At 43.4% G+C, this 9,288-nt stretch overlaps 1 protein-coding gene across 1 annotated transcript in view; it reads right to left on the bottom strand.

The window, feature by feature from the left end:
- The window catches only part of HDAC4 (histone deacetylase 4), a 120,977-nt gene that overhangs the window by 27,932 nt on the left and 83,757 nt on the right, over positions 1–9,288 (bottom strand). The window contains exon 16 of the mRNA XM_010134527.1: positions 6,213–6,259. Within this exon, the coding sequence (XP_010132829.1) occupies positions 6,213–6,259 (47 nt within the window). The remainder of the gene's footprint in view (positions 1–6,212; positions 6,260–9,288) is intronic.

Genomic DNA, 9,288 nt, shown 5'->3' with positions numbered 1-9,288 from the left:
TCTTCCTCCCTACCAACCAGCATGTTAGAGCTCTGCAAGGGCCCATCCAAGCTAATTTGCAATCAGGATAACACTGCTACATTCCATCAGGGGATCCAGAAGTTTTCATCTTCAGATCCCCTACCTCCAGTATCTCTGAATGGAAGACACTCACAGTTTTAAGAGCACAGAACACCTAAGAGCTGTCCACCTCAGTGCCCTTGGTCTCACTGCTCAAGGAAGATACAGCTGTTCTGTGAAGTCTAGGCTGAGCGTATCTAACCCATCTTTCTTGGACGTGATTGAAAATGCTGCAGGACAGCAGTAGCTAAGAGCTTCCCTCTCTGCCTGCAACACCAGTCTCTACAGCAAGCACCAGTCTCCTTCCACAGATGCAGGATTGCATGGCTTTACCTAAGGGACCAACAGACTTAGATCTCCTCAGACATCTGTTCACGCCAGCCTTCCCCATAAAGCACACAGAAGTCACCAGTGCCTGAGCCAAGCACTGCCACGTTCAGGCCCTTTGATGCCTGCAGAAACTGGGCTCGAGTTGGCAGCATTTCAAGAAGAATGAGGAGGGCAAGACAGAGGGGTTTTAAAGAGTTGTTATTTCTGCAGAAAGAAATGAAGTACTTAGAAAAAAGTATTCCGCCTGTGTTTTAGAAGCCTATTTCAAGGACTCTGCTATGCCCTCACACTCAGCTCCCCAGCAGGAGGACGACTGGATCCTGAGATGCCTGCTGCCACCCGGAATCTCTCCACCACCCCATCCTGCGTGCAAGCATCTCTAAGATAAGGGTTTAACACCCAGGCACCCTCCCCAGAACGGATGTCTGGAGACCACTGGGCCCTTCTCCAAGACAGCACTTCATCATCTGTGTGACTGTAAGTGTTTGAACAGCCCCAGCAAAGCCATCAGTGCTCTGCAGCAGGGGAGTGTAGCCTCTGCCATGGTGGAAAATTTTATTAATGTGGCCCTGTGCTGGACTGCTCTCTGGCTCTGGAGCTGCTGCTGTTTGGTGCATGGGCTGCTGTTGACCCCTCCATCATTCCTGAATTCTGAAGTTCATTACAGGGGAGACACTATTTGGCTTTCCCTGCCTGCACACTCTTTGATGTAGCTGCCATCGCAGGAGTTGTTGCTGGGACAGCACATCAAGCCTTACCATCTGGAAGGACTTTACGGAGAGAGGAAGCATATTTCTTGCCTTTTGTTGATCCAACAACGTATATTTCTCTTTTTCCTCCAAGCTGGAGGATACAGCAGTGTCAGATATACTGAGCCTTCATTTGCCGCTGTTGGATGAGGAGCGGTTGTCCTGGTCAGCACACTCAACTTCTTGAGAATAATATTAATGCCTTGCTCATTCTAATAAAGAAGCTGCCATTTCTGCTAGGGGGCCCGTAGGAGAGGTGGGGAGAGGGAATTCAGTGCCTGGGACCTGCTGCAGGCCCTTAACCTTCACAGCATGTACCAATATTAGAAAATTATGAGGGAAGGGTCAACACCTTGACACACAGGCTCTCTTCTATGAGTGACACTGAAGATGATTCAGGGCGAAACCCCAAAGAGTTTTTCCTTCCTTATAAACTTGAGATCTTTATTAATATACACGATGAGGTTCCTACTCCGCTATACATTAATGTGGAGCTGTTTCAAAGAGAACTGAGCATCTTATAAAAGGTTTCATTATTCTAATCTTTTCTTTAGCTGAAGCACTATGCAGATAAGAAATTCAGCATTGAGACAAGTTGTACCACAGCTCCAGACCCTGAAAAGCGGAGTGGAGGAGTTCTGCTTCATTGCTGCTCATCATCATGCTTAGGTGACAGCAGCACACACTGTCTGTGCTGCCAGCAACTTGTCTTTATCTGTGTCTCCTACTGCTCTAAAGCACTGATTAAATAACCATGCTCACATTTTCTTCTTCTAAGAGTTGCTAATTAGACTCTTCTCATTTATATTCCACAGAAGCCCTTTTCGTTGTTTCTGCAACAACTTTCTTTGCATGCACGGGTTGGGATTTTTACACACGCTAATGAAGACCTTACAACCCCAAACCGAATAACATATTCTGGAGGAGATCAAAGAATTAAGAACATTTTCTAAAGCCCTAGATCTTCAGATATTTTTAGAATGTTCACACGAAAAGAAAATACTACACGTGAAGAAACAAAGTTATTAGCGATCATAAGATCAAGTCTTGGAGTGTTTTGAAGAATCTGGGTGTAAGTATGCTGGAATTATTTTGAAGACTTTCAAACCTTAAATTCCTTTCTCCAAAAGTTTCTTCTAATTACCCTGGATTAGGTAATGCTGTGGTGCATTAAGTCATATATTAAGAAAAGAGTGTGTGCTGCAGAGAAATGAAGGTAACGTCCTAAGTAAAAATACTGCATACTGCACTTGCAGATGCTGCTAAAGATCATTAGGAATAAATTACTGTTGCTTGAATCAGAGTGCACATCTGTTGATAGAAGTGCTCCTGTGCTTTCTTCTTTTCCCGCTATGATCAGATGTCTGCAGAGGCAAAGAGGTTTGTTAGCATTAGCTACAGCGATGTGCTTGTAGCATAAAACAAAATACAAGAGTTTCCAAGCACCAGGGAACAAAATGACCCTTTTCCTCATTGATTCTGAGACACTGTGACTTAAGTTTTCAAACAGAGAGGTGTTATGTGGTGAAGCTTGTTGCTCTAAACTTTTTCCTGTTCCTTCAACTCTTTAATTTTCTTCATCTCGCTCGCTGGTAAGAAAAACTCATGGCTGCCTGGGTTTCAGACTTCATCCTTCATCCCGGTACTTATCAGCTCTTCATGGGCTTCTCCCCCATAAATTGCTCTGTATCGCCTTTCAGATCCATCTAGTCTTTACATAACATCCCCTACGGAAGAGAACTGCCTTGTTTAATCATTTACAGGAGCAGGACTCGGTTTCAAGCTTTCCAGCCCATAATTTCATCTGACACCCTCAGCTCCTGAATTATGAGAAAAGCAATCATTCAGCTTTCACCTTCATTCAGCTCCAGGCCAGTCTCCAGACATTATTTCGCATCCAACACCAAATTCCATGTGCTACATTACTATTACATTACTATTTATTTTCTCATTATCATGACACCATCCGTATTTCTTTGCAGGCAAGCTTTCGCTTTGATGACCCCAAATAAATTTAATACCATCAGCAGAGGACACTTGTTTATGACCCATCTCCTGCACTGCAACATTTCAGCCAATACGCAGATTTCTCGGGGACTGTAATTTTGACTACCATTTCTTATCTTCTAACCAGTGATAAATCCAAAAGAGGACCAGTCCCACCTTAATTTAGTAATTTTTCAAAACTCTTTTTTTTCTTTCACTTTTTCTTTTATGGCATCATGTTTGCTCCCTGGAAAGCATTTGACAGACCAGTATCAAGATCTCCAGGGAAAATCCTCCTTACAAAGCAGTCGTCCGTCTGGAAAGCTGTCTAGTGTCACGGTGAGCTGAACGCAAAGATTCGTGAAGCATTCCCTAGACTGCACTTATGTGACAAAATAAGAGAAAGTAAATCCTCTGCTGAAATAAATCCTTCTTCCTTTAAAGAAACCATTGGTAGTCAAGATGATGTCCTGCAGGTGCTCTGATCATCGTGTGCCCCATGAGTACAAAGTGACTGGAGCCCACACAACCTTCCCACAGCACCACAACCTTCTCCACTTGTAAGGAAAAGATACAACAGACACTGATTACTGCTCGGTGATGAATAATGTTCTTCCAACCTGGCAATCTTGAACGAGGAAGAATCTAAATAAAACTCCATCACTCAAAAAAGCTGTATGGCCACCTCGCAGCCTGAAAATGCCCTGCCAAGTATCAGCACAAAAAAGCCCCTTATGCTCTCTTGCAAGAAAAATTTGAAATTATTTCATTATACCATAACCAGTAGTATTCACGTGCTGTAACTTCTCAGATTTACATAACACCTCCTCTCACACTAAAATTCTTCATAACTGATGTTTTACTCTAGGCTCTGATTTTTTAATTTGTTTTTTCTGATTTCCTTGGAAAAAAAAATCGTATGCATCTCAAAAACGTCTTGTCATCCTCTTTGATGCAGAAAGTAATTCAGTTTTCATCTGTTGCTTAACGGGGTGCCCTGTGGACCTGGTTGAGATCCCACCATAAGGCTTCTTCCAACCGTTTCCCACAGCAAATCAAATCAAGAGCAACTTGTCTTACAGATCTGTCATGCTAACAGAGCCTACAGTTTTCCCTCTACTTCTTCAGCAAACACACCACGCTGCTAAGCCAGCTTTTCTGACAAATCTCACACCTCCAAAGACAGTAGATAGGAGGGTGGAAAAGACCTCGTGAGATCACCAGCTGTCTCCCCTACCCCAAAGGAGATGGGCTACGCTTAAACCCATCCAGAGCATGTTCAAGGGCAAAGCACTTACTATGCTATAGCCCATTGTTCTGGACCGTGGCCTCATTTTTCTTACAAAAACACGGCTGGGGTGTAGATACTAACCAGAAATGCAGCCCCGAAGTGGTGGAGGGCGTGTTTTGCCACACAAGCCACAAAGGCAGCAAAAGCACCCAAATACTCAGCACTGTATCCCAAGGTAATGGGGGAAGGAAAAGGAAGCAAACCAACAGAAAGTCTTTTTAATGACTATCACCTAGTTGATTACTAGTAAATTACTGGCTTTAAAAAGCTTTTCCTAGAAAACATGATTGTTAAAACACAACACTAGATCCAGCAAATGTTTTATTTAATATTTAAGGGCTTGTGGAGACAACCAACCAGCAAGTTAACTGCAAACGCTATCTTTATGACGAGTGTATCAGTACTATCAGCACTGTGGCGTTTCCTGCCTTGATTTAGGATTTAATGTAAGACTTCTGGGACCGCACTAGGCTCCGGCACTGTCTCTGCTTGTTACCATTCAGTCTTCATTTGCAAATGATAATTTTTGCTTTGAATGGCATGCCTGACTGCAGGGCAGAGTAAATCCAAACCTTTTAAACTCTAGCCAAAAATTTGCCATGAATTAGGAGACTGCAGCATATTTACAATACAAAATAAAATATCTCGATGAGTGCTCAAGCAGTGGCGGTATGAATAAACGCCGATTTTTTTTTTTTTTTTTTGACGGGATAATTTTCAAAGCAGCGATTTTGCAAAGACTCAGGAAGAAAACAATTTTGTTTCATTTCCATAACAGAATCCAGACCTCTAAATTCAACCTCACGAGCTTCAATTATGCATAAGAACTACCACTGTGAATTTATACAATGCCTTTTATTGTCTCTTCTCATTCTTTTCCCTTCGTGTTCTCCGAGATTTTCTGTACTGTCACCCTCCACAGAAACTTCAGAGCAGAAAGTCTGACTTAAAAGAAAAACTTTCAAGTTTTCAGGCTTCAAAGGAAAACGACGCAAACCTTCAGCACAAGGTATTTGAGTGGTATTTGGGTTTTTTTTCAGCTTTATGGGAACAAACAACCCTCCAAAAATAGTTTTTTATTAACACGGTGTCTTGACAGATGAAAACTAATGTTCCACTTTTCCATGACGGATGGAGGGGTATTTTAGTCACCTGCTTCAGAATCTGCGTGGGATTGTCCTGAATCTCGAGAAATTAAAGATGCCAAATAGCGAACACTGCAATTCCCTCACGCTGCGCCACCAGCGAGACATTTCGATCAAGGACAGTAATGCAGCCCAGACACAAACACGGCAATTTAAACTTCCCAAATATTGTCCTTCAATATCACTACTTTATTACTATGTTTTCCACCTGCGCTGGGAGGCAGGCAGCTCTGAAGTACAAATACTGAAGATGAAACACCTACGCAACACGAGCAGCATGAAAATAACATCTTGCTTTCTGCGCAGAAAGCAGTTTGGGATGTGAAGGTTGCTTTCAAACGTAGTAACCTCTACGCCATTAAACATCACTGCTGGGAAATGAGGTTTCTCCTCCTAAAAGCCAGAGATGAAGCATGCCTATGAATGTCACCCACACTTCGGCTCTCCAAAACAGTTTAAAAATCTTCACGCTGCTTTTGAAGAAAGGCACGTGAGGCTGTTGCTGCAACCCCGCACCCCAGGCAGACCCTGTTTATGGGTAACATCTGTTTGCAATTCCCCACTTGATGGAATGCAAAGCAACAATTTTTGTTACCAGTGGGACTGGGAGAACAAACAGGACATTATTTACACATTAAAGAGAGTACTCACCCCGACACCACCGCATGGAAGCCTGACAAACATCGATGTTAGAGAACCTGTAGGAAAAAAAAAAAAAAAATCCAGACCCTGTGAGTCAAAAAGTCAAAGTTCACTAGATTTTCATCCAATTTTATAGGAATGCTGCAATCTTTCCAAACACGGTAACAGACTGGGGTTTTCTGGCCATTTTAGGCAAACACACAGCCAACCCCATTACATTACAACACATACACACACACACCGTACACGCCTGGGCTTGTTCAAAAGCCTTTCCAATATAAAAGCCTCTATAAATCACGTATTTTTATTCAAGATTTGTGTGCTGTCCTACATTTCGAGCAGTCATGCTGGCTGTAAATGATTGAGATGCTACCAAAAACCGCTCAGCGTGTCTTCTCAGATGAACATTTTAACCCCTTTCAACTGAAGGAGGGTAGGGAATCATAAAACCATCCTAATTATTAGTCATCTGCAGTTACTAGAAGACTTTGGAGCGCATGAGCTTCATAAAAGATGAAGACAAAAAATAAACCAGTGGCAACAAAGAAAATGCATTTTGACTGAAAGAGCAAAACCAACCTTAAGAATTTGAGAAAAATGGAAAAAAAAAAACCATCTGCAGGGTTAATTTTGCAGCTGTAGGAATTGTAACATCACTTTCTGGGCTTGCATACAAGCAAATTATCCTCCATTCAAAATTCTGCAGGTTTATAAACTGTTTTTTGAAACAAGAACACGCTGTCTCGTACCCACCACCACCCTATGTGCGTGACTTTCACATGTGTCTACGCACCACAGGCAAGCAGGAAGAAGGAGGTATGTACATGCAGACACTGCAAGAGACCTGGAGTACGTTGCCTGAGATTCAATTGCTTGAGACCTATTTAAAGTTAACAAAAGCTAACGGTGAAATAAGCTGGGTTGAGGTTTTCTTGCCCCACCAAATCAGGTTCTACATGGGACTACAAAAGAATGAAGTCCCTTAAGTGCTAACTACCACCTCTGCACAGCGTGAGTTAGCTGTGACAGCAGACAGCCGTCTCTGAGGAGCAGGCTGGTGTCAGACGCATCGCAGACACACACGTTACCCCCGTGACTGAAAGTGGAGTTAATGCGCCTGTATTATTATCTGAGCACACAGCGAGGTTCACTCTTTGATTAGATCCACGTGACAGTTCTTAGACCATCGTGCCTCAGGCCTCCTGTCACATCTGTCACTGCTAATCCACTCATTATTTTGATATTTATCTTTTTGACGACAATTTATGACTGCTCCCCACAAATTAAAAGTAGCCTTATTTACCTAAGTTTTAACTTGTTTAACAGGTTCCAAAGCTTTACGCTGTCAAATGAGAGATGGATTCGTATTTTTCATCCTCAGACTTTCAAGGCCTTTTAGTGACACTTCCATGGGTAGAGTCGTGCAACCTGCCTTGAAGGTCACCACCATCAACCCCCGGCCAGATAAAACACAGCAAAGCAAATCTTTATGATGGTGAGGGTGCCCTGGGGAAAGTAACTTCAACATCAATGGTGGGCTTCCACTGCAAGTCTCTTCTGCGCACGCAAAGAAGGGCACTCTTTGAGAAAGGAGTAAGACTCAGAAATAAGGAGCAACAGCACAACTGCAGAAGTAAAAGTACTCAGCAGAGTTACAATGACTCCTGCTTGCGATCCTGAAAAACCTGGACTGTTTACGTCCTTCCTGCTTTCTCCTAAAGAACTGCCAGATGAAGGGACACCCCCCCTTATCATGTGCAGAAGCTTAAAAAGAAACATCCCGTGTTTTCATCCCCCAGCTTTACAAGCTCTTCCCTTTTAGGCTGAGGTTTTTCATGCTTTTTCTTCCTCATAGACATATCAAAGACAAAGAGTTTACACAGAGTCCGTCACCGGAGTTGTACACATGTCAAGACACTCAGGTCTAACCAACTCACATTTGCATACGTGAGGCTCCCACAAAGCTTTGGTCTCAGACTTCAAACCTGCCATACGTTTACGCTGTAACATATTTAAAAGCACCCCACAAAGCTGTTTTGTAAATTTAAAACCCTTTTAAACCTCTACAGGCAAAGACGGCTGAACAAGGGACTGCTTGAGGGCTTGTTCCCCTCTATACACAAATGCGCACACTGAGGTTTCTCAGGGAAATTTTCCCAACACATCAGTGGCTGTTACCCTTGCTCAGGTCCAGCACTGTGAAGCCACCAAGAAAATGGTTTTAGGGCCAGCATCACCCTTCCTGTTCTGCTTCCAAAGGAGACCTCTCCCAGGTGCTACGCAGACATCCCAGCCAGGCTGGTTGTTATGGCTCACCATGCTGTCCCTCCAGACTCCCAGCTGTCAAGCCATCAACTTATCTTCTCCTGCCTAGTGTGATGACTGGCAGCCGCACTGAACAGTGAAGCTGTTTGCTCTTCCTCCAGGTTTGATGCTCGGCACAAGAGTCAGTGCCAGCCCTTGCCCACTGTACAGTTCTATGTGCAGTGAGAGGACAACCAGGCAGTGGGAAGAGGCAGTCCACTGCTGTCAGGGCAAAGATGGTCATGTGAGCTGGCAGCAAGTCCCACTGCCAGCAGCTCTATGCCAAAAAGACGCCAAATGGGTTTAGGAAACAAGATCTAAGCTCACATAAGTGCTACTGCAGCCCTTCCCTACTGGAGATCCTGGGGACCCGACCTTCTGCCTATGACTGCAGTTCTTTGACAGTTGGTCTTCTTTACAAATTACACCCAAATAGGCAACATTTTGTACTGCCCTCAGGTTATTATAATTATTTCTCTCCTTGATAGGAATAAATGTAATCTCTACAGTCATTTTAAAATGAGTGATTAAAGACCTGGGGGACACACAGCAAGACTACAAAAGTACTCAGACACAGGGCAAGAGCTTCTCTCTCGGGTCCTCTAAACAAATCATCAGGAGTGGTTCAGCAAAACCTAGGTATCCCCAGATCCAATATTAATACCAAATAAACTGTATCTCCAAACAGATCTGTGGGACTATTGATACAGGTTGTGCCAAGAGCGAACAAGGGAACAGAAAACTATCTCAAGAGGATCTGACTTTGAACAAGCAGGAAAGA

This window comes from Buceros rhinoceros, unplaced genomic scaffold, assembly GCF_000710305.1.
Source record: "Buceros rhinoceros silvestris isolate BGI_N320 unplaced genomic scaffold, ASM71030v1 scaffold6874, whole genome shotgun sequence".
In the NCBI taxonomy this organism is placed as follows: domain Eukaryota; kingdom Metazoa; phylum Chordata; class Aves; order Bucerotiformes; family Bucerotidae; genus Buceros; species Buceros rhinoceros.
This window is presented reverse-complemented; position numbering and strand designations above follow the sequence as displayed.